The sequence below is a fragment of the Leishmania donovani genome, chromosome 29 (assembly GCF_000227135.1).
Source record: "Leishmania donovani BPK282A1 complete genome, chromosome 29".
Taxonomy (NCBI): domain Eukaryota; phylum Euglenozoa; class Kinetoplastea; order Trypanosomatida; family Trypanosomatidae; genus Leishmania; species Leishmania donovani.
In genome coordinates this window covers 918,385-942,941 of record NC_018256.1, presented here as the reverse complement: position 1 = coordinate 942,941, position 24,557 = coordinate 918,385, and the positions used below count along the sequence as shown (strand labels likewise).

General features: G+C 58.8%; 5 protein-coding genes across 5 annotated transcripts; all 5 read left to right on the top strand.

Annotated features, from left to right (window-relative positions):
* Positions 1 to 1,332: 1,332 nt before the first annotated feature.
* On the top strand, positions 1,333 to 6,141 carry LDBPK_292210 (hypothetical protein, conserved; the record flags this gene model as incomplete). Its single annotated transcript, XM_003862591.1, has 1 exon — positions 1,333 to 6,141. One exon carries the CDS (start codon positions 1,333 to 1,335, stop codon positions 6,139 to 6,141), a length of 4,809 nt encoding a protein of 1,602 aa, XP_003862639.1.
* Positions 6,142 to 8,157: 2,016 nt separating this feature from the next.
* On the top strand, positions 8,158 to 9,513 carry LDBPK_292200 (hypothetical protein, conserved; the record flags this gene model as incomplete). The annotated part of the gene is made up of 1 exon (XM_003862590.1): positions 8,158 to 9,513. The coding sequence occupies one exon, from the start codon at positions 8,158 to 8,160 to the stop codon at positions 9,511 to 9,513; it is 1,356 nt and encodes a 451-aa protein (XP_003862638.1).
* An 886-nt stretch (positions 9,514 to 10,399) lies between these two features.
* On the top strand, positions 10,400 to 11,728 carry LDBPK_292190 (hypothetical protein, unknown function; the record flags this gene model as incomplete). Its single annotated transcript, XM_003862589.1, has 1 exon — positions 10,400 to 11,728. The coding sequence occupies one exon, from the start codon at positions 10,400 to 10,402 to the stop codon at positions 11,726 to 11,728; it is 1,329 nt and encodes a 442-aa protein (XP_003862637.1).
* Positions 11,729 to 12,662: 934 nt separating this feature from the next.
* Positions 12,663 to 15,944, top strand: LDBPK_292180 (hypothetical protein, conserved; the record flags this gene model as incomplete). The annotated part of the gene is made up of 1 exon (XM_003862588.1): positions 12,663 to 15,944. The coding sequence occupies one exon, from the start codon at positions 12,663 to 12,665 to the stop codon at positions 15,942 to 15,944; it is 3,282 nt and encodes a 1,093-aa protein (XP_003862636.1).
* Positions 15,945 to 20,287: 4,343 nt separating this feature from the next.
* LDBPK_292170 (hypothetical protein, conserved) lies at positions 20,288 to 22,525 on the top strand (the record flags this gene model as incomplete). Its single annotated transcript, XM_003862587.1, has 1 exon — positions 20,288 to 22,525. One exon carries the CDS (start codon positions 20,288 to 20,290, stop codon positions 22,523 to 22,525), a length of 2,238 nt encoding a protein of 745 aa, XP_003862635.1.
* Between the last annotated feature and the right edge of the window lie 2,032 nt (positions 22,526 to 24,557).

Genomic DNA, 24,557 nt, shown 5'->3' with positions numbered 1-24,557 from the left:
CGGTGGGGTCTGTGGCAGGCCGGGGGCGGGTGGAGTGGCGTGCAACTCATGTTGTATGGCAGAGAGGGTGGAAGACACCTTGACGGAAAAGACGCGCACTGCATTTGGACATCTCGGACGAGGCGCGCATTCGTGTGGTGTGCGCTTGTGTTTTTAACGATGAGTTTGATGGAGGATTTTGCCATGGTATTGCCTGCAAATGTGGTTGCCGGGAAAACGCGCCTTCATCGTGGCGGCGTGCATAGTGCAAAATTCACAGACCGCCTCTCACGTGACACACAGGCAGCCGTTTCTGTCCTCTGTCTCGTCTCGATAACGTGAGGCATGGTTCTCATGGAAGTCGAAGAAGCGAGCCAAAGAACGTGGGGTAGGGCACTCCAACGGACACAAAGCAAGAGGAAAGCGGCGGACTCGGAAAATTCAACAACTCTCCCTCTTTCGGCCTTCGACGTGCCTCTGACGAAATGCACATATCTGCTCGAGCTTTCGCGCGCTCACGCTTGTGTGTTCCAGCGAGGGAGCGTCAACGTGCATGTGGCATCCCTGTCGGACGCACCTGCCGACCTAGGCGATGACATTAAGAGCTGACGAACCCCACCGCAAAACTGCTTCCCCTACTCCTCACTGGGCCCTCCCCCAACCAATCGTCACTGCTTCTCTGGCCCTCCCCCAACCAATCGTCACTGCTTCTCTGCCCTTTCTTTTTCTGCATTCACACGTCGGCGCTGGCTCGCGCGCGCACGGTGTAGCCGCCCTCCCTCCCCCCTCTCACACTACGCGCCGCTAATAGGGTGCTTACTTCTTCAGCGCTTCGCGAGCTTCTCGAGATCCTTTTCTCGGTGCACATGCGTGTGCGTCTTCCTCTTGCTGCCTGCGTGTGTGTTGGCGTTTTGTGTTGTGCGTCGGCATGTATCGATTGAAGCTCAGCACGTTGCTCTTCTCTCCGTCTTTCCTTGTTGTTGTTTGATGCCTTCTAAGTAGCCTCGGGTAAAACACAACGAGCGCCCATAGGCACAAGCACGCACTACCAAACGCTTCGGCAGGCCTCTCCAGATTCCGGGTTCGCTCCCGTCTTCAAGTGCGCCCTTGTACGAAGGCGCGCTATCGGAGAGGCACGGCGTGAGAGACAGAGGGAGACCAAGCTGCATGAGTCGGAGGAGTGAAGGACGGAGTATTTGCCTGTGTGTCTGCGCTTCCCTGTCTCCTCGCCCGCTTGTGAACACACAACGCGACCTGCTCATCCACCAGGAACGGACGCTACCGTTGTAGTCGTCTTCGCTTTGCTTCGTGGCAATGGGAGCCCTACCCCTCCCCCACCCCTCCAACGTGCAGATGCCGCTGCTGTCGGAGTGGACGGAGGAGAAGAACGCATGCGTGGATTGGGCGAACCCGGAAGAGGTCTTGTGCAACGGCTTCACGTTCCTTCAGTTGTTGGCCGCTCATCCGCGACTGCGCCAGCACTATGAGCCGGCGGACAAGCAATCAGAGCGCTACGCCGTGAAAGACACTTTTCTTTTCGGGTCTGTCGAGGAGAAGGTGGCTTGGCTGACGCGGTGGCATGCACAGCACCTGCTCTCCCTCCGGTCGGAACGGTGGTGCCGCTTCTGTGGTGAAAGCGGCCACACCCGTCTGCACTGCTCGGAGCGTCTGCGTTCCGCGTCAGCCGTGGCGCCCGAGGGCCCAGCGACCCTTACTGCTACTAAGGGCGCAGGTCCGGCAGCGTCGCCTGCCGCGTCGTCAAAGGATGCACGGCAGTCGTCGGTGCTGAAGAAATACCTGGAACACCTGCAGCGTGTGGAGCTGCGCCGCATCCTTGAAGAAAAGCAAAAGCCGCAGGCTGAGCCTACGGCGGCCTACAGAAGCGGTGCGGTTGCCGCTCGTGCTTCCACAGCTGCCGCGACGAACCTCTTCACAGCAGACGAGCGCCGTCGCGGGACAGTGTGCCGTCTCGACGAGGCGAACAATATCGGCTTCGTCACCGTGGCTGGCATGGGCGAGCTGAAGTTCTTTGTTGACCGCGTCGACGTCGGCGTCAAGGCGGTCGTCGTTGGTGACAACGTCACCTTCAAGCTGGACTCCAGCCGGGACTACCCCATCGCCGTCGACGTGCGCCACGAGCGACCGGTAATTACGCTGGAGGACGTCCGAAAGTTTCTCCACCGCTGCCGTGCCGCCCGCCATCCCATTAAGGTTATGGCTACCCTCCTCATGCACACACACGAGTGGTTTGTGCTGCTGCGCTGGCTGCACGTGCTACGCGAGCAAGACGTACCGCTATACGTCGAGGCGGTGCACGCGCTGGTCGAGCTGACCACCTTTGTCGGTAACCGCGAGCCGATTCACGTGCCGGTTCTCAGCGCCTTCTTGGCGCTACTGTGCACTGCGCCACCGAGTACGCCAGCAGCAGCCGCGGCGGCTGCACCAGGAGGCGGCGCTACCACCGTCACTCCTGCTACATCCACGGCGGCGACTGCGACTGCTGTGACTCCGCCTCTACGGCTGCCTCGTTTCTACCCCGACATGGTACGGGATGCACTAGAACGGCACACCGCCACAGATAAGTTCGGTGCATCTGCGGCTGTTGCGACGGCAGCCGAGGCCCGGTTGGCTGAGGACAGATGGGTGGAAGTGGCGCAGTTCGTGATTCTGGTCCGCTGCTACAACCCGCTTTCCGACGCGGGCAGCACTGCGAAAGACAGCGCTGGCGAGGCTGCCGTGAGTGACTTGGACACCGCCGCCGATCCTGAAGCGGCGGTGGTGCGGCAGCTCCAAGCCTTCTTTGCCGAGCGGCTGACGCGAGCGAGCGGAGCAGCCGTGCGACGCCTGCAGCTTGTCCAGGCACGGCTTGCACAGCAGCTGCGGCCAGCGGCATTGTCTCGAACTGTGGATACCACCACCGGCGCTGCTTTTCCTGGCAGCGGCTCGTCTGGGGTTGCCCTCATCCCCACAGCGGAAGAGTTCTCGGTTCCCCCGCCGAGCCCGACCTCCGTCTTTGCGGCTGCGAACTTGCCTGTCAGCGGGGCCGCCACGTACACGGATAGTGATACATTCATTCGCGACCAGTGCAGGCTTCTGAGGGCCGACACCTTTGAGGCTGTCAGTCGGGTGCTGCCGGCGGTGTGCTACTCCCTGCCGTCGTATGAGCCGAGCCAGGAGACGATATCCGATGTGCAGCACGCTCGTGTCTACTCGCGGGTGCGGTGCCTCGGCAAGGTGATGACCAGCGACCGGGACTACAGCCACCCCGAGAGCTACCTGTTGGAGGTGCACCCGCACAGCCCCAAGGCGAACCTGCGGGCGCAACTGCACGAGGGAACGACCGTGTGCATCTCCACAGCTCTCGATCCGACCACCATCCGGAACAACGAGCTTTTCTGGGGTGTCGTGTCCTCTTGCGACGCCGCTCTCATGGACGTTGGTGTCATCGCCGTCTCCCCGTGCGAGGGCAGCTCATCCTTCGAGCTCATGCGCGCCGCCCTCGACCGCAACGCTGCCGGTGGTCGTCTTGATCGCTCCTTCCTGCTGGAAACCCCCATCTTCATGGCCGGCTACGAGAGCATAATGCGTGCGCTCGAGGCCTTCTGCGGCCCGCTGGCGATGCCGCTTCCACTGGTGCGTCAACTAGTCAGTCCAGAGGCGGCGGCCTCCGTGACGGCTGCCGCCGCATTGGACATCATGGCGAGCCACTCCGCAGGCGCCGCGGCGCCGAGCGACGACGGGGATCAGCTAGTGGAGTACATCCCGCCCCACTGTGCGGTGACGTTCCAGGAGCTGACAGAGGAAATCCGCAGCCAGTTCGCTCTCGACGAGGGGCAAAAGGCGGTCATGCGCCAGCTTCCGGTCTCGAAGATGATCCTCGTGCAGGGCCCGCCAGGAACCGGCAAGTCCTTCATTGGGTGCCGTGTGGTGGAGGCGTACGTGCGTTACAAGCAGCTCGTTGCATCAGGTGACATTCTGCAGAAGGTCAGCATCGACATGCTCCGCTCGACCCGGCTGGAGGACCTGCTGCCGCAAGTCGGCCCCATGGTCGTCATCACGTACAAGAACCACGCACTGGACGAGTTCCTGCTGGACTTGCTTGACTGCGGGCTGTGGGAGATGAACCGCCCCCGTGTTGGGCAGCAGCTCACCGCCGGCATGTCCGCTGCTGCGGCAGGAATCTCACTGTCGTCCAGCGCCAGCACGTTCCCGGGCGGCAAGCGGGTGGTGCGCATCGGTGGTCGCTCGCGTGAGGCCCGCCTCGACGGCTACAACCTCGGCGCCCTCCTCCACGGCAGCATGGATCGCGCCGCCATCAACAGCCTCAAGGATCGACTCTTTGTGCTGAGCCAGCGGCTGGAGCGGCTGACAAAGGAGATTCACTACCTGGAGAACGGCCGGGTGCCGCGGGTGTACTTTGAGCGGTGGCTGACAGCGGAGCAGCGCCGGCACATCACCTTCGACGATCGAGAGGCGTGGCTGGCAGGGGAGAAGTACATTGGCACCCTCGACGAGGCGGAGGACGTAGTATCGCCCGCGCACTACCAGTCCCTGCTGCAGACACGCATGGCAGAGCTGCTCGGCGCACGGCGAACTCAGGCGTCCTCGCCTCACGCGGATTCGACTGCGACGGCGGGGCCGGCGACAGGCGCCGCAGAGCCGGAGACAGGAGAGGAAGAAGACGTGTCGCTGAGTGTCTTTCAGGAGATGCGGCGCGAGGAGGAGAGGCGCCAGTTTAACAACCAGTTGCACCAGACCTATCTCTCCGCCGAGGCGCTGCTTCTTGCCAGCCAGCCGCCGTCGCGGCCGGCTGGGGTGCCGGAAGAGCTCCTTTCCCTCTGGAGCTTGACGCCACGGCTACGGCACGAGTACTACGCGTACCTCATCGCGAACACCATCGCCGCCAAAGCGCGCGACTGCCTGACGATCATGGAGACGATGAAGAGCGTTATCCGGGTGCGCCGGCATGCCATGGATGAGCTGAAGCTATCTCTGCTGCAGGGCGCGGATGTCGTGGGGCTGACGACGACGGGGTGCGCTATGAATCAGAACCTACTGCGCTCGCTGCGCCCAAGTGTGCTGGTGGTGGAGGAGGCCGCCGAGGTACTGGAGTCTCAGCTGTTGGCCTGCATGACGGACTCTCTGAAGCAGATCATTCTCATCGGCGATCACTACCAGCTCCAGCCCAAGGTGGAGACCTTCCAATATGAGAAAATAAACCACCTGAACCTGTCCTTGTTTGAGCGACTGGCGCAGAAGATGCAGCCGATTCGGCTGACGGAGCAACGCCGCATGCACCCGGACATCTCTCGACTGATTCGCCCCTTCTACTCGCCGCAGCCCCTCATCGATCACGTGTCAGTGCTGGCGCGGCCCTTCCCGGCCGCGTCGGGAGTGGCCGGGGCCGATCGGGTACCGGGACTTGCCACGCGCGTGTTTTTCTGGAGCCACCGCTACCCCGAGGAGGAGGCGCCCGGCAGCCGCAGTAAGGTGAACACACGTGAGATCTGTATGGTGCAGCAGGCCGTCGCTCACCTTGTCTCGCAGGGCGTGCTGCAAAAGTCGATCACCGTGGTGACGCCGTATCTCGGGCAATGCCGCATGCTGCGCGGTGTGCTGCGGCTGCGCTCCTTGGCGGACGTCCGCGTCAGCACCGTCGACCTCTATCAGGGTGACGAGAACGACGTCATCATCCTTTCTCTGGTGCGAACCGAGAAGCTGACGGACTTCATTCGGACACGCAACCGCTTGATCGTCTCTTGCTCTCGTGCCCGCTTCGCCATGGTGATGATCGGCAACGACGAGCTGCTGCGCCAGTGCCATCACTGGGAGCAGGTGCTAGACCAGCTCCAGGCTGAGCAGTGCATTGGTGAGAGCCTTCCCATAACGTACCGTGGCCAGCCATCAAAGGTAGTGCATATGACAGTGGCGGAGTCCGTCTCGGCGGCGGCGCTGGAGGCGGAATTGACGGCACAGCAGCAGCACCAGCAGCGCAAGACGTATCAGCGCCGTCCACCCGCCGCAGCAGACACCGCCGAGGGCGTTGAGGGTGCTAGGCCCGACGAGGCAGGCGGCGGTACTAACGTCAACGACAACGGCGGTGCTGGGGATAGGCCCGATGGCGACGCCGGCCCTGATAGTGGCGCGGAAGAAGATGCTTAAGCAGGCTCGACAACGGTGACGGAGTCAATAACAGAGAAAACAACTACGGTGCGATAATGCAGCCTCGAGGCTCTGTAAGGAATGCGCGTCGACAAGTGGGCCAGCCAGCACGTTTATGTTCGCTAACTGTACGAGCAACCTTCTGTACAGGAGGACCCGCAGCTGACACGAGAAGGCGGGGAGGCTGTGTCTGCGTGCAGGGGCGGTAGAGATCACGCTGACGTATCACAGGCCCCTATAGAAGTGACGCGACTGGACACACATGCACACAAGGGGAACTCACACCGAAAAAAAAAAGAAGACGAAGCAAAGTGAGCTAGTGCGGGGGCAGATGCGGTGAGAGGCATGAAACAACTGGAAGACGAGAAGCCGTTCTGTGCCTGCATCTCCGCCAGTGGTTGATGTCCTCTGGAGCCCGGCCAGCCTGGCTCTGAAGCCGCGCCCTCGCGTCGCCTCTCACTCACCCTTCTCGTTTTCGTTATTATTTTCACTGTTGTCCCCCGGCGGCCTGCTTATGGCTTTTTTACGGATGTACACTCGCCCCCCCCCCTTCTTGCTTTCCTCTCTGTATTGTGGCTGCTGTTCTTTTACGGCAGAAACTCAATGCGTCGCACACTGTTCCGTGCCCCCCCCCCCAAAAAAAAAACTCACCCAACCCCCCTCCATGAAGATTCGCCTTCACACAACGATTATCACTATTTCACTAATACGCTTGCTTGGAGCCACCGCAACTATTTAATCCGACAGGACCCACGCTGAGGCAACATATTCGCCTTCCTTCCCTCCTCCAGCGCCCCCCCCCCACACACACCCGCTATCCCCCACCTCATCTCACGTTCTGTGTGCCCGCGTGTGCGTGTATCATTACGGGTTCTTGTTGCCACCGTGTATAGCTTGTTCCCTCTCCGCCTCTGCCTTTCACCACCCACCCTCACCACCACCCCAACCACCCCAGCCCATTCCAATCGACATCTCTCCGGCTACAGTATCTTTGGTGTGTGCTCGAGCTCCTTCAGGCTCTTGTCTTGGTGGCGCCGTGGCATCTCTGCCTTTTCCTCTTATACGTGGGCGTTGGCCTTCCCTTTGAACCGACGCCTGCACCTCTCCTCGCTCCTGTTCGCAGTAGACGTCGCCTAGGTTATCAGCATCTCTTACACAGATGTCGTGACACATCTGCCGCGGTAGGTGATCGTATGCTTCACTGCTCAATCGACGACGGAAAGGCAAAAGTGCGGTGGCGGTAGTTGTCGTCTCGGGGAGTGCTGTGACGAAGAACCACACCCTGTCAGTCTCAGTTTCCACCCTTCACCACCACCACCCCCATCGAGCGAGGAGAGGTGTGCAGGTGTCCTCCCAGCACAGCCGACATACACATACACATACACATACGGACATACACGCATCTCCCTCTCCTGCTCCCTCATCATCACATTGCGTCGACCCTTCTTTGTTCGTTTATTTTCTTTTGCCTTTTTCCACTCCCCAGCCTTTTTCGCTTCACGAGACGGTTGACAGTTGTGGCTGCTGCGTGTTTTCGTTGAGGAGGTTGCCAGAGTCGGTGCACGTGTGGGTTGTGCTGCCTTGGCAACGTCTCCAGCCCTCCCCTTCTCTTCGGCGAGCGCACGCGTTGCCACGTCTCTGTGGGCCCTTTTCTCATTTTTTTTCTGTTTTGTATTGACTCCACTGCATTCCTCCCCCCTCTGCCATCACGTAGCGCGACATCTTCAGATACTCGGCCGCGTTTAGTCATTGCGTGTACCGCTTCGCGCGCGCGTCTATGTGTGTGTGTGTGGGGGGGGAGGGTGTTTACACGTTTCCCGTTATGTCAACACTCCGGCTTTACTCTGCCGTGCTCAGTGCAACGATTCTTTGAGTGCGTCTCCCTTCTTGGCACCGTGCCACCTTCCCTGCTTCTTTCTGTGCCTAGTATCACTGAGGACTAACCCCTTCCCCTTCCTCCCTCGCCTGTCATCACGCTCACAGAGACGTGCATTCCGCGCGCTCCTGAGTACTCTGATGTGGCACTTGCATGACATCCTTTGCAGGGTGTCGTGGACGTGGGAGTTTTTCCTGTTTCTCCTCCGCGGCGTCTTCATCGCCATTGCGGACCACTATATCATGTACATCCGCACTGGACGAGTCTGGCTCGGCAAACGGAACCGGGCAGCGTCACTGATGCGCGGTGACTTGGTCATGCAGCTGGCCGCCTCATCACCACGCCACAGCACGGCCAACGAGAAGACGATCTTTCTTCAGCTGAACCGCTCCTTCATTGACCGCCGGCTGTGGGCCGGCCTCAACGAGGTGGGCGCCGGCCCGTCAGCGATCGTCACTGGCGTGTCGTATGGCGGCATCGGCTTTTACACTGCGCTCAACTTGCTCCTCAGCGGCGTGAACGTGCACGGAGTGGCGCGCAATGGGCGGCAGGCCGAGCGATCACGCTACCTCCTCGCGAGCGCTGCCGACCGTCAATTGTTGTTGCATAAGGAGTGGAATGGGCAAGTGGGGCGTATGTTTGTTCACGCGTGCGACATGAGTGACACGGCGGCTGTCTGCAACTTCAGCGACGCTGTCGCGGCAGACCCAGCGCTGCGCATCATCATCTGCAACGCCGGCCCCATGTGCAGCCCGCCGCGGCTGTCGCAGCAGCATCTCGAGGAGCAGTTCGCCACGCATCATGTTGGGCACAGTCTGCTGATGCTCCGGCTGCTACAATGCCGCTTGCAGAGCTCTCGCTCGCAGTCGATGGCCGTGGCGCTGCCGCCCCCGTGGCGGATGGTCGTGTTGACATCTGCGGCAGCGGCGACGGCCAACCCAACGGCGGCGTCCACCTTCCACGAATGGAGCAGCCAGGAGGAGCTGGAGCACTGTTTCAGCCGCTTCGACGGGTACGGCAACGCGAAGATGTCGGAGCTGCTTTTCGCCTTCTCGCTGGCTCGCTTTGTTGAACGGCACCGGATCTTGGCAGCGACCTGCACTGTGAACGTGTTGCACCCCGGGCCGATTCGCAGCCGAATCATACCAAACAGCCAACTCCCGCTGCAATGGCTGCTCGACGGTGAGGCGGCAGCACTGCTGCGCATGACACCGGTGATTGCCTCCATGTACGTGGTCGACCTCGCCCTCTCGCGTCGCCACGAGCACTCCAACGGCCACTTTTTTCGAATGGGTCAGGATCAGACCATTTATTACCGCGACATGGTGAACAACGCGCGCCAGCGTTCCGGCTTCAAGAACTCCACGTTGTTCCCTGGCATACCGGGCCCGGCTGTGTCGTTATCGCATGCGAAGCAGCAATGGATGTGGACGGAAACAGTGGACTACTTCGCGACGAAAGAGTTGATCGACGGTCGCCTCTTCTCCCTCTCGTGAGTGTCCTCTGGAGTTGTCGCGCAGGGTCTTTTCCTCCTCTTCTCTTTTTGCATGCGAGTGAGCTGGGCGACCTCGTACGCTGCGCCAGCAGCTCTTGCAGCTGATTTTTTTTGTTTGCGTCTCCGATATGGGTTATACGACAAGGCTTCTCGCCTCCCACCTGTCAACGACAGCGCTGGCGCGCCTGAACGAGTATCGCCGGCGAGGAAGACGGATAGGGAGAGAGGAGAAGGATAGGGCGTAGGATGGTTTGCCAGTGTGTGAGCCGCGGTGGGGAATTGCGGGGCGAAAACACGGAACAGAGGGGTGGCCCCACGCCTTGCCCGAGGCACTCAATCTGTAATCCTTTTCTTTTTATTGATTTCCTCGCTCGCTCGCTCTCTTCACAGAGATGCTCATTGGCCCACGAATCGCGCACACACGAGCTCGACGCATTCGCTCTTCGCTCTCTCGGCCCCCATCCCGCTCGCAGCGTAGATGTCATGGTTTTGATCCAGAAGGCGCATCTCCCATGTAACGCCCGCACGTGCAGACGGGGTGCCGTGACCACGCTGTGGTGAACAACTCGAGTGCATTGGCGTGCACTTGCACTCGAAGGGACGCCGCCTCCCTAACACCCTCCTCCTCATATCTGGAGGCAGCTGATGATCTTTTTCCCCCTTTTGTTGGTTGTCTTGTGTGTGTGTGTGTGTGTTTGCTTGTTGTTTCGCCCTCCTCCGGGCCACCGCTGTCCACCCCCGGCACACCCCTCCTTCTCTTCTATGCTCGCCGCTTTTCTCTCCGCACAAGTGCACACCGAAGCACTGAGACAGGCAGCAGTGGAGCTGAGGCTGTTGGTGTCGCTTCCGGTCTCTTCCTCTTTACTTTTTTTTTGGTTTCTGTCAAGATGGCTCTACCGCCAGCATTGATCACAACAGAGTCGACAGCGGGAAGGGTGCTTGGAGCGGCGCATGCACCACCGTTGAAATCGCTGAATAGAAAAATGACCGCGCACCGCTCATCGCTGCTTCCGCGCCTCTCGGTCACGACTGCCTCCTCTCTGCGTCCTGCGCGAGTGAAGTCGACCACCGCTGCTGCTGCTACCACCGCACCCACCACGGTAGCCACGGTGGCGTCAGTGTCTCGGTCAGCAGACGCTGCTACAACGCACCCACTTCTCAGGCAACTGCTCCGCGTCTCTGTGCCTCCTGCGTCGGTAGAGCTGGCACAGACACCGGAAGAAGTGACGTTAGCGGAAGCGGTGGAGGCGCTAGGAGGATCGGACGCCGTAGAGGCGCTCCTTTCTCAGCTCAACGGTGTGGCGCACTCAGCCGATGCGAACGATGACGGTGCCTTCGCGAACGCCATCGAGACATGTGTTCAGCAAGCTCTTGGTGTCTCTGAAGTGTCGATCGACGTCATTGAAGAGCTCGAGACCGCCGTCACGGGCGAGGAGGGAGGAGAGAGTGGCACGCGAGCAAGTCCGCCCGTGAGCGTGACGATTCCGCTTACCATCTCGGACTTCCATGCTGCAACCGTTACTCCGTTAGCCGCCCGCCAGCGTCGAAGTCGGGTAAGCAACGCAACGGCTGCATCTGCCCCCAGACGCAACTACTCCTCGTGTCTGCTGCTTCGCGTCCAGCGCTGTAGAGGCGTCCTCGCGCTGCGCATTGTGAAGGTGCGCTTTGAAGGCACCGGCGGCACGTCGCACCGCACCCGCCGCGGTGTCGCGTTGGGCGCCGAAGGCCAAAAGAAAAGGCGTAAAGTCAGAGAGACGAAGCAGAGCCAGAGGCGCACTGCGCATCGTCGACGCTGGCAACCCGCCTCTCGCAAAGAGCGAGCATCAACGACCGGAGTCGATGGCGTCGCATCATGCGGTCCGCCTTCGCCCAGCGACGCTGAAGGCGTCGTAGGAGGTACTGGTGTCGGCGAAGCCGAGCCCTTCTCGAGCGTTTCGGCCGAAACGCTGCCTTGGTCGTCTCCAGGCGCTCTTGCGGGCGGGACAAGCCGTAGAGCAAGCGCCGCATCGGCTACGCACAGCCAGCGGAAGCCGAAGGGCAAGGCAAATCTGCGGCGAGGCAGCCGTAGGACGGCGGCTGTTCATCACGCAGCCACCAAGAGCCGCACCGATGCTGTCGTATTTGACCCGTGCTTTCCCGAGGACACGACACCGTTCAACGCGCAGCACCGCCCCGTCACGTACAATGCCGCCATCGCCTTTCAAGCGCCGCTGTGATATGGAAGGAACGGATCGGCGATATGGCCATGTACGAGAGACAAGCGACGGGGGCCATCTGACCACTACCCACTCCCTCCTCCCGGTCTGCTCTTCGTCTCAAGGTGCCTCTTGCGCACCCCCTTGAAACGGCGCACAAAGAAAAAGAGTCCCTTTCTATACACTTGTTTTCACGCCTCACGCGAAACAATATCGATGGAACTCGGCGCAGCAGCAGCAGCTACTCGTCTGTCTGTCTGTGTGTTTCTGTGTGCGTGCGTGCTTTCTCTTCCGATTGAACACGGCCCTTTAGGCCTCTTTTTTTTTCTTCTCTCTTTCTTCGCCAGTCCTCTCTCACGGCGCCTACTTCACATGCGTGCAGGCGTGCGCTTGCGACGAACAGTCGAGTACGTCTCGTGTTGTGAGAGAGGGAGAGTAGGCGGACGGAATACTGGAATGCACCAGAAAAACAGCAACATCAACAAAAAACGCCTTCATCAGGAAGGCGGAACAAGCGGAGCAAGAGGGGAGGGGAACGGAGGGAGGGGGGCACGGCCCAATGTAATCGCTGCCTTCTCGTCAGCTCTTTCCAGCAGCTCCCATTTTCGAGCCTCCTCAACGAAGACAGAATATTCGTGTATACTGCACTATGTCTCTCTGTCTCTCTCTCTCACACACCAGATGGATCGATGGCAGGGAGTTGCTGTCTGCCTTTTGCTGTTCTGTGTCGCTCAATGCTGCTACTGCTTCTGATCCAACGCCCTCTCCGCCACGTGGATGTCTGTTGTGCTTTATCATTGTGCATCCACTTCCTTCACCCCATCATACCCCTTCCTCATCCCCCTCCTCCTCTCCCCCCCCTGCCCCTGCTTTTCTGACAGCATGCGAGTGCATTCCACCAAGTGCACCCGAGAACCACCACAGAAAAGGAAAGTGACGTGTAAAGCAGGCGCCCATGGCCTCTGTGGACGTGCTCCAGCTGCTCCAGCTCGCCTACCACGGAAGCAAAGATGAACGGACGCGGGCGACGACGGAGTTGGAGGCGGCAATGCAGTCTCCAGAGACGGGGCCCACCTGCCTCCTCACACTGCTGCGCACCGGTGTTGAGCCCTCGTTGCCTGCAGAGCAGAGCCTTTCCGCGCTGCTGTTTGCCAAGAACGCCATGCTCCACCTCATCGGAGACGACGTCGTGACCAACACGCCCGGCTTTTTGGCAGAGATGGAGTCGCTGCTGTTCGCTGGCATGTTCCGCGTGTCGGAGAGGCACCGCCGCGTTCTGCGAGCGTGCATCATGAATGTGACGAGCGGATTTGAGTGGAACTATCTTGGGGAGCTGATGCCTTTTATTGACCGTGACCTGAACGCCGTCGGCGTGGATGAGTCCCTGGGGGCGCTGGAGCTCCTTTACGCGTACGCAAAGCGCTTCAAGACACCAGGGCTCGAGCCTACGCCGCTGAAGCTGCAGGTGTGTGCGGTGCTGGTGCGCAAGCTGCCGGAGTACGTTGGGTACGACGACATGCGTGTGTACCGTTTGGTCTTCAAGCTGAGCGAGTGTATTGTGGAGAGTGGGCTGCAGCTGACGAGCTCAAAGGAGATGAGCGGCGACGCGTTGGATGGACTCTTTCAGCTCATGCTGGCCTTTCCTCAGCAGCACTACGAGGCCGCGCTGGCCGCAGGCGGCACGGTGTACGGAGAGTACGTCAAGTGTCTCAAACGCATTTCCATGGTCTCGTACTCCATCATCAACGACGCGACGCGACGCAAAAAGCCGGCCCCGGTGGCGAAGCGTTTCTTGCAGGCCCACAGCGCCGCCTTCCTCTCCACGTGGAGGCAGTGGCTGCAACTGTGTGTGTCGTCGACGGATCGGCGCACGCATCAAAAGTCAGAGATGTTTGCGCTGCGCTACGTGAAGCTGTGCACTTTGGATGAGACTCTCTACACGCAGCACCTGCGTCCGCACGCGATGGAGCTGGTCGAGCAGCTGCTTTTCCCGTATATGTGCTTCAATGAGGTCGACGAGGAGGTCTTCGCCGATGAAGGCGACCTGGCCGACTACGTCAAATATATGGTGGATGAGAGCTTAGGCAACGCTGAGTTGTCGACGCGCCAGGCCGCCTCCAATACGATTTTGGCGCTTCTGAGTAGCAAGAAGAAGTTTCACGATCCTGCGCCGCTGCTGCAGGCGCTGCTCGGCATTCTCACGGCCGGCTTCGAGTCCGCGGACCTCACGACGGAGGCCGGCAAGGCGCGCCTGTTTGGCTTCCTGCACCTGCTCTCCATCCTGCGCAAGTTTCTAAAGGAGGTGCCCGCGATTTGGGAGGGGCAAATGGCGCAGGTGCTCGTACGCTACGTCGCCCCGTTCCTGCAGCCGTCGACTCCGTGTGTTGGCGTTCGCTGCAAGGCCATCGTCGTGTGTCAACGCTACAGCAAGGTGCTCATGCCATCAGAGGCAGACTTCGCCTCCTTTATTCAGATGATGTGTGGCCTCATTCAGGACGCCGACATGCGAGTGCGGCTGGCCGGCATTGATGCCATGTGCACGTTGCTGGAGCTGAAGCGCGCGCGGCAGTACCTGAAGCCGATCGTTGTCCCGCTCGTTGAGGAATGTCTCGCGTTTCTCGGCAAGGTGCAGACCACCTTTGTGCCGCTGGTGATCCTGCACCTGACCACGCAGTTTGCGCCGGAGATGACGCCGGTAATGGGAAAGCTGGCCCACACCCTCGTCCAACATTTTTTGGCGGCCATGCATGACATGGAGCTGCAGGAGGCAGACGGGAACGGCGGCCTGGGCGACGACGAGATGGGTGTGAGCGTGTACGAGCAGGCCGCGTTCAGCGCGGATGCGCTGCTGGACGCGGTCCTCACCGTTGTCACGAGCTGCGGAGAAAATGACGCAGCGTTCACGAGCGTGCGCGTTGACGCGCTGCGTCTGGTGAAGCATGTACTGCAGCAGCCTGACAGCTTCGACATGATGGAGAAGACGCTGTCGATCTTGCTGCACGTTCTCTACTTCTCCAAGCCGATCCCACCGGAGTGCTGGGAGCTGTTGCCTCTCATCTACGCACTGGTGGATTCCGGCATCGGCGTCGACTTCTTTAACTCGATTGAGGAAGTGCTGGACAACTTCGTCTCTGGTGCCCCGGTCGAGTTCCTCGGCGACACAGCTTTGATGACCGCCACCTACAAAACGTGCGAGAAGATGCTGATTGGGGGCGTGGTGTGCGTAGCGGAGTGCCAGATGGCACCGGCGCAGCTCATCGAAGCCATGCTTCACACGGCCAAGGCAGACACGGAGCACCCCGGGCTGTTCGACCCGTACCTTTCGCAGTTTGTGGGACTGCTCCTGAAGTCCTTGCTTCACCCCGACATTCAGGGTGGTGACGTGCGTGTGCGCATCTGGGTCATCGCGGCGCTGCTGGACTGCTTCTACTACGACGCCGCAGCCACCTTTAACGTTATTGTGCAGGTCAACGCCTACCCCAGCTTCTTCGATGGTCTCCTGTTCCTCTTCCGAGGTTGCATCGATGATGGCGCCTCTTTCTCCGCGTCTGGGGCTAGCAGTGCCGGCCGTCGCAAAAAGAAGGTGAAGAAGGACGACGCAGGGGAGGTAGTCGAGAACCTGTCGCTGCTGACGCGAAAGGTGACCATCCTTGGCCTGTCCTCGCTGCTCGCATACGCCACCGACCCGCACCTCGCCACGCCGCCGCCGCCGCCGCAGCGGGCAGACTTCGCTTTTCGTTATTTGGATCCTCTGACGCGCCTTGTTCAGTACTGCATTTTCACCAACGAAGCAACCTACGCACCCCGATGTGCGACGTCGGAGGCAAATCTGGAGAAGATTAGGCTTGGCGTCGAGGAAGACATCGAGGACTGTGAGATCAGCGACGAGGCAGTGCTAGGCGTGGACGGCGGCGATGACACTATGGAGGCCTGCGAGGACGCGTTGGAGGACATGGACGACGATCTAGCAGCCGCGCAGGCGGGCGTCGAGCTGGACGAGGGTGACGACTATGAGAGCCCAATTGATGACATCAACGAGGTCGATTTTTTTCTCAACTGGGTGCGCATGCTGCCACAGCTCAGCCCAGCCGCTCAAGCCGCGGCGCATGCCGTGCTCCGCCCGGAAAGCGACTACTTGCGTGCCTCCCACACCGCTGGTCGCTATCGGCAGCTGTGCAAGGAGCTGGAGGCAGCCATGAAGGAAGACTTCCGGAAGCGTGCGGAGCTGACCGCATAGTCCATGGAGGGGGAAGCGCAGTGACGAGTGGCACCGGCAGGGTGACGGCGAATCTGTTAACATCGAATAATAAGGAAGAAGAGGAGGTAAGAAGACGTGAACGCATCCGCGTGGTGCCCGCTGCTCTCCGCCCTCCGTGAAACCTTCTCCGATGTGTCTGAGTCTGCATATGTACTTGTGCACACGGTGCGTAAACACAAGGCCGATAACCACTTTTCGGAAACAAGCTATCTCCTCCGCAGACACACCGTCGTTTGTTTTGCTTGTGTGATGAACACATGCACCCCACCCACTCTCCTCCACTCGAAATAGCTGTCGGAGTGCGGAAACGTCAAGTGGATTGTGTCGTCAGGGCCCCGATCGCCTGTCTTGCAAGCTGTAAAGCGAAACGAAAAAAAAAACAAAGGGAAGGCACATGCTCTTGTCGCCACCGTCTGAAGTGCCTCTTTCAGTGCCATGCGTGCCTCCCCCCACCAACATGCCTGTGCTTTCAGTGTGTCGTGGTGCAGTGGGCGGTGTGTTGAGGTTGAAGACGACGCCGGATGGACGCAGTGCGGGGAAGAAGTGGTGATGGTCACAAGGTGACAGTGGCCTGCGTGTGTGCATGCGTGCGTTGCCCACTACCGCTCCTTCTGCGTCCTTCTCGTGCTTTCGAGCGTTCGCTCATTATTGCTGTCCGACCGTGAGCGCGCTTGCGCACACCGTTGCGCCGCCCGAAACTCTTTTTCACAGCGCCGGCTGTAGTCTTCTTGATTTCTCTTATCCCTATTCTCTGTCCTACACATGCGTATGTTTGTCAATGGATGTTGCCCCCCCCCCTTTTCCGTGTGATCGCGCGGCTACATTGCAGTTGGCCATTTCTCGTCTGCGTGGATACACACTCTACTCGCCTCCACGATTGCCGGCCCTCCACTCCCCGTACACGCACGTGAATTTACACACGCCGTTCACAAATCGTCAACACACACACGCAAACAAGGGGGTCGTCTCTGTCCCCCGTAACTCTCCATTCCGTCAGAACACTAAAAAAGGGGTGTATATATATATATATTTGCTTCTCGTCGTTGCGTGCGCATGTGCGCCCGCACACCTGCGAGTCGCAATAATATCACGGCTCCTTAAGTCTCTATTCTCGTTCGTTGTTGGGCCTTTTTGCCCCGCATCTAAAGCCAAGCATTCCATCTACCTATATGTAGCTGAAACCATTGGCCGCACACCTGCGAGCAACCAAGAAATAAAAAAAAGAGAGGACAGCATACACAGCCACGAACGAAAAAATAAGAGATACGTAGAAGCATTCGTTTTGCTCTGTAACCTTTTTTTTGACCCCCTTTTTTCCTTGCCCCGTAGGTGCGTCTGTGTCTGGGTTTTGCGCGCGCGGGGTGCGGACGGGTGTCTGATTTTGTTAGAAACCCGCTTCATCCTTTGCCTCCCTCTCTTCCAACCCTGCCCCTCAACCCTCCCTCATCATACGTGTGTTAACTGCCATTTGCTTTTTCTGTTTTGTCGCTTGCGCTCTCTCTCTCTCGTTTGTGTTGTTGTTGGCGTTGCTGGTGCCTTGTTTTTTTTTTTGAGTTTCGTGCTCTTCCTTTACGTTGTTTCACGCACCCCAGCGTGTACACTACTTTGGTCCTCTTTCCTCCCCCCCCGCCTCTCCCTCCTTTCCCCTGTCCGCTGCTTCCCTGGCCTAACCTCTCGCCACCTCTGCCTCCCCCCCCCCACTGTGGCAACTCTGCGCAGATAAGCGAGAAGACAAAGTGGCGTTGCTATGAGAGGCGTATCTATCTGTGTCTTGGGCTCACTTGCATGTTTGCGTGTCCTGTTTAGTCTTTCTCTTTAAAGCTACCTTCCCACTGATTCGTCTGCGTCCCCTCCCGCTCCCCGCATCCACCTTGCCGCGAGTACCCCCTCGTGTGCTCTTGGTGTGCCTGCCTGTAAAACGTAGTGATTGTGTGTGTGTGTGTGTTTTGCCTGTCGTACTCCTCTGTGTTCAAGAAGCAGAGAAACGGAGAAAAGACTTTGTTGGTGAGCGACTAGACTTTTCTGTTCTGCTTCTGCGCGTGTGTCGAGCTCTTACTTGTTTTGTTCGGTGTCGGCCCCGGCTTTAGTTTAAAAGTTACTTTGTTTGCCGGTGCGTGCGTGTTTGTTCCTCTTTTTTTTTCTCTCTGGGACTTTTTTCTTTTTGTTATTGTGTGTTTTGTGCTTCTATTCGCCTTTTCTTCTCCCCCCCCCCTTCTGTCTCTCTTATGGTCTTTGTTTCAGCAGCATCAACATCAGCGCCACCTCCCCTCTCCTTTTTTTCCCGCCGCTGTTCGTTGTTTGCTTGCTTTTTTCCTCTGTTCGGTTTGTGCTTGACGTGAATTTCTCGTGTTTTGCTTTGCCGTTTTTTTGCGTTTTTCATATTTTAATATTTGGATATATTATTTTGTTCGTCTTTGTCGTTTTCGTTTTTTTCTTTGTACGCGTGTGTGGGGGTCTTTTGTTTGCCCCCCCCCCTCTCTCTCGCCGGCTTAGTCATTCTTACGACGACTACGACTTCCAACGCGTCCGAGCACTCACAGCTTCCGTACAAACAGGAACACTACAGCGTGTGCCATTGGTTTTTCCCCTTCGCTTGTGCCGCGCAGTTTCGTTTCTTTTTGGTTTTTCTTTTTCGGTGTGTGTAAAGTGTAAGCGTGTGTGTGCGTATGTGATTGCTGTTTGCTTCTGTCTGTACGTGTCATTACGCTATCTACTCCCTCCCCATCAAGACAAAACGCCGGTAGCGGCCAGGAAGGGCGAAATACGGGCAGCAGCAGAGAAATCTAACAGCACACACGTCTCGAACCCGTACGGCTGACCGTGGGAGAAAACATAACGAAGCAACCGAGCAAACGAACGAGAAAAAAAAAGAAACAGAAGCGACACGCAGGCAAGAAGAGCAGCGACATCTGCCGAGATACGATAAATCGAGACGGGAATGAAGAGAGGCAGAGTACAACAACGAACTCTCAACCGCTGTATCTGTCTTTGCCTCCTCTCCTTCACCTCCTCAGTGATCCTCTACGTCTCTTGCTATCTCTCTCGGTGCGTCGGCCTTCTGTGCTGCGATCATCTGGTGTGTGCTTGTGTGTGTGCGCGCGCTCTCTCTGTCCCCTTTTGTCTGTTCGTTTTCTTTTTTTTACACCGATCTCCGCCAAATCCATCTGTATTGTTTCTCGTCCTTGTACTTGACCCCTCAACGCAATTCCGCCCACCTCTCCCACCCCCTCCCTCCGTCTCTACGCCTTACCATAAACGTTGATATAGTATCCGATTCTTGTCCCTCTCTCACTGTATTTCTCTTTTCGTTTTTTTTTGTTGTCTCGTACGACGCCGCTCCCATCTCTCCATCCTGTGTTCGCCCTTCCCTTCCCTTTCCCCTTCTTTTCGCTTTTTTAAACCGTCTGGCGCCTCTCATTTGTTTATTTTTCATCTTTTCTCTCTTCGTCGTCTTGCACTCTCTACCACTTCTATCTGGTGTTCCTCCTTTGCTGCGACCTCCTCCGGGGGCTCGCGCGGCATACGCTACTGTCTTTTTTTATGGGGTGATCGTATTTTTCCTTTTCCTTGTGTCGCGCTCTTGAGCCGTGCGCCTCTAAAGACTCTCTAGCGCGCGTGTCTGTGTACGTCTGTGTGTGTGTGTGTGTGCATGCTTGCGCGTTGTATACCCCCTCTTCTCCGCGCTCGCATCTCCCACTCAGCACCATCCACCACCACCTCGCTCTTTTTTTTTGGTCCTGTCTAAGCAGCGTCTTTCCTTTTTTTTTGCTTTATTACTTTCCGTTTCTTCACACGATTCTGTCGCCCTTGTAAACGCAGAGGCCTGTGTTCAGGCATCCCCCCTCCCCCTCCCCTCCAAACCCCATTTTTATCCACTCTTTCCACACACATTTCTTTTTGTTTGCTTCATGTGTGTGTAGATTTCTCTGCCCCGTCGATCTTTATTTGTTTGCTTCTCTCTCTCTGCCTTCAGTGTGACTGTGGAGACTCGGGCCCATTTTGGCCGACCGTCAGCTACCTTTCACCTTACGCCCCATCTCCTGATGCGTGTCGGAATCCGTTTCTCTCTCTGCATTCTCGCTTCCTTCACGTTGTTTGTATTGCCGCATCGGGTGTGTGTGTGGCGGTGTCGCAATTCAGCGTCCCTCAGTGTCGTCTCTTGCGCATACTCCGTAGCTAAACTCACCTGCTCGCGGACCAATCCCCTTTGCTCGGAGCCATCTGGACGCTGTCTTGACTGACAAGTGCACCCACAGGCACCGACAGCATTTCGAGAGGCATATTCGCGATCACTGAAAGCTGGCCGTCTTCGGCACGTGCGAATGGAAGGCGCACTGTGCATGCTCCAGCCTCATGCGAGCAACCACCGTGCTCAGCCCGTAGCTCCTCAGTCCTTTGCTCAAGAGCCAGATGGCACCTCCAGGGACGTCTCGCGGCTCGACTCTGCCGCGCCTCCGGATGCGCCCGTTGTGCCAGGGCCGCCGGCGTTGAAGAATGTAGGGGCAGCGGCGCGGGCTCATAGCATAGTGTCGAGCTCGGACGCCACGACGTGCAAGAACTCTGTCAGTAGTTACCCGCACTCTGCGCCGCGCGGTTTCGTTCGACCATTGTTTCCCTCATCCTCTTCGTCCATAGCGAATCCGCAGTCGACGCGAGCCCCGTCCCACGTGCCGTCGATCGGAATGGTGGAAGCCACAGCAACGGCGATGCCGCATTCCGTGTCCTCGATGCCGGAGATGGAGATGTCCGTGAATAGCTCGTGTAGCGCCTTTTCCCTCTACTCCGCCGATAGCTCGATGCGCGAGTTGCCGCTCCCGCCACCACCGCTCTTGGAGCGCGCGACGCCTCTGCAAGCGGTAGCAACCGCAGCGGCAGCGCCAGCAGCGCGCATGAAAGCATCCAACAATACCGCGCTGTGCCCCAGCGCCATTTCGAGCGCGTCTCTCATGGCAACAAGCCTTTTGCCGAACACCGTCACCCCGCCCACGACGCTGCCGGACATATCGATGTCCGCGAGGAGCTACTTCGTGCCACAGAACTTCCGCAAACAAAGCGGCGGTACAGCGAGCAAAAGCCATGGCAGGACGCCAGAAAGCGATCCTGCGCAGGCGGCTGCAGGATCCTTCGCGGCATCGTCTTCAATGACGGCTGCCGCAGCCGCGGCGCACATCGTGTCCAGTGCCTTGCTTGACATCAGCTTCGACTCACGTGCTTTTGCCGTCAACGATGCAGTCACCTCCACGGAAATACAGCGCCTGGGCGTTCGACTTCTGGAGCTGCACCGCGGGCACCATGAGCTGGGTTCGGCTCGAGAAGTCTCAGCTCTATTATCCTCAAGAAACAGTGGCGGCAATAGCGCCTCAAGTACGCAGAATCTTTTTTCGGATGCCTCAAAGGGCATCAGTGAAGCCCTGCCAGGTGCGTCCACGGCGTCCCTCGAGTCGTTGCCGAAGTCGGTCGAGTCTTCGTTGTCCGAGCAGGAGCTGGCGCGCAAGCAGCTGCACGACGAAGCGGTGAAGTTTGTGAACCTTATTCAAGAAATGCACGAGGCGCGTGCAGCTGGGCAGGCAGGCTGCACGTGGTTTCGCTGTGGAGCCGTGCCGCCTAATACGAGCAGCAGCAGCAGCGGCAGCGGCGGGCCCGGTGAGGTAGGGGCGGGGAGTAGCGATGAGACTGGTGCATCGCCGCCACCGGTCTCGGAAAAGGCACCGCTGTCTGGAAACGGGTGTGAAGATGTGCCAGTCGGCAGCTCTGCCAATTACGTGCGCCACCGCACTTTGCTGCGCCGGCGTGATCGCGCTTCCACGCGTGTCCAGTGGCTGCCGTTCGAGATGCGCGAATCGGACTTTCGGACAGGCACTTCCATCACACCAGTGTGCTTCTGCGGCTACCAGGCCACAGCTGTGCCCGCCGACGGTGCTGGCGCCACACACGGCCGTGAGCACTATCCTGTCACGGACGTGGACGTACTCACACCACACTCGCAACGCTTGCTCGAGGTGGGAGCGTCGTCTGCAGTCACCCTCTCGGTTGCCGACACTCCACCACTGCCGTCCATCACCCCCTTGGCCCGACGCACCTCCACGCTAGGCGCGGATGTCGACAAGGACAGCACACATTGTTTCAACGATTCCAAAGGACCCCTCAGCTCCAGCGGCGGCACCATCACCTCCACCTCCTCGCATTCCTTCTCGAGCGACAGCATATCTTTCTGCCCCATTCACGTTGCGCACCGTCCTGCCAGTATTCTCGTTCCCGCGAAGGGGAAGCAAGGCGAGAGCACCATCCGCCCCTCGCTGCCGCGGCGACCTCTGCTGGAGCCGACGCAAGTAGACGTGCCGGCGACCGCCACGACTGGGTTGGTCCCTGCAAAGGTTGCTTCAGCACATTTACCGCTCTTTGACCCGCGGCGTCCAACTGGTGACGGATCTGCTTGTGAACCGGGTCGGCGGACGATTATCAACGCCGGGGTGCCGCACCGCAAGCAACTGGCCAAGAGAGCGCTGGAGGACAACAAGCTGTTCTTTGAAATGTTCTCGCGGCAGAAGAGTTTCTCCTAAGGTCGGAAAACGAAAAACCACCTGTGTGCGCGGATGTGTGCACATCAAGACAGGCGTTGCGGCACGAAGACCTCGAAACGTGTAGTATTGCTCTCGTCGTGAGACACTAGTCGGTGGCGGAGAGGCTAGAGAGCCTGGGAGACAGAACCGGTTGACTGGTATTCCCGGTGCTTCTCTCACGGATATGCTTGTTGTGTTTTTTTTTTCTTTATTATATATTATTATTTCATTGATTTCCGTCTTTTTCTTCGTCAATGTCACGGTTTTCACCTCTCTCTCCTTTACTTGCAGAAACTTGAATGCTTTGTGTGCGTGCATGTGAGAGTGCGTGCGTGTGTGCGTGTGTCTCCCTCTTTTCTTCACCTGCTTGCCGCGTGTGTTCCAATATCTTGCATGCATCCCTCTCCCCCTTTCTCTATATATACCTATGGTTATATATCTCGGTATACACACACATATATATATGTACTATATATGTTTCGGGGGTTGGGATGTTTTTGAGTTTTAAATTTCCGGTTCCTCTTTCTCGGTCCAATACTTCACCAGCCCGCTTCACCGCACCCGCCTGTGTCTCCTCACTCACGCCAGGGAGGCTATCCTGCATAGCTGGCGCGGGAGTTGCACACGCGGGATGTGATGGTGCTATCGGCCAGCGGCTTAGAAGCTCTCATATGGGTCAGCAGGCAGTGGCCCGCCCGTTTTGCGGAGTTCTTTCACTCGCTGTGAGCGGATGGTGCGGTGCACGCAGACATCAAGTTTCGAGAACCCACGATGCGCTATGGTGATAGTCTTGGACTTGAATTCCTGCGAAGCCGACTTCATGAGCCACAGCATCGAAACGACTGTGACTGCGGCAAAAGACTCGCTGTCGCCTCCCACGGCGCTCGGCACGGGCCCTGCAACAGAGGAGGACGACATGCGGCGACATACTTGGGCACCAACGGTGGCGTCTCGAGCCGGCCACTTCCGCTTCCCACTTCGCTTTGTGCGTGTTTTCTGTGAACTGGAGCACGAGAACGACGTGGTTAAGACAGCAAAGCCAGCCATGCCAGAGGCGCCGACGCCAGCTGCATGGATCGCCGACCTCGTCACCGGACTCAGGCGCAAGGACGACATTTCTTCAAAAGCTTGCTACACGATGCGACACGCGACGGAAACGAGCTGCTTGGCAGCAGCCGTCCCTCACCAGAAGTGCAGGGATGATGAGCTTACCAGCCGACAGGAGACTGTGCTCACCCAGTTCTGCGCCGGCACCTGTCCGCACTTCGGATTCCTGCCGCGGCGGGTGGCTGGTAGTGGTAGCATGGGGTGCAGATGGCGTTCTGCCTACTGCTGTGCTAGCATTTTCGAAGTCCCATTTCCCGCCCGCGCTTTCCTAGGAGGGCGTCCGCCCCGGTGCTGTGCCCCGCATGCTACGCGATATTCGTGGATCGCTCGAGGCTCAGAGCACACCGCGTTGCACGCCATGGTCGTGGACGCAGTAGTGTGATTGCACTCATCTCGCCGGCGCTGCACGGGCTTCCCCCGTCGGGTATTTGTCGCTGCCCTGTGCACCCCTTCAGAAGGACGAGCTACGCGTTTTTTTTGTGCGCGGGCATACACCCATCAGCGTGTCCCTTCCGGCTGGGCCCACCCGCACTTATGCAAGCCGCGCGGCCTCGGGAGAAGGTGGAGTGCCCCCTGCTGCCTCACACTCACGGCAGCGTCCGGCCTGTCGCGGTGCGTGCGGGCGGGACAACCAGCCACGGCCCCTCCCTGTGGCATCGACGGAAAGGGAGTGCGAGTGCAGCGAACCCCCGCCCCGGACAGCAACGTCGTGCTGAAGCAAATCCCAAGGTCGGAAAGTGCGAGCACGCTGCAGCATGCGCTGCCAGCCACAGCTGGCGTGCTGCGCCACATCCAGTCACGGCATGCAGAGGTCAGCCGAGCAGGAGTGATGGGCGAAAGCGGCGCGAAGAGATCCATACCGATCGACGCCGAGGCGCACGCGTGCGCAAGCAGGCGGCACCTCCTCCATCCGACCGGGCCGGCC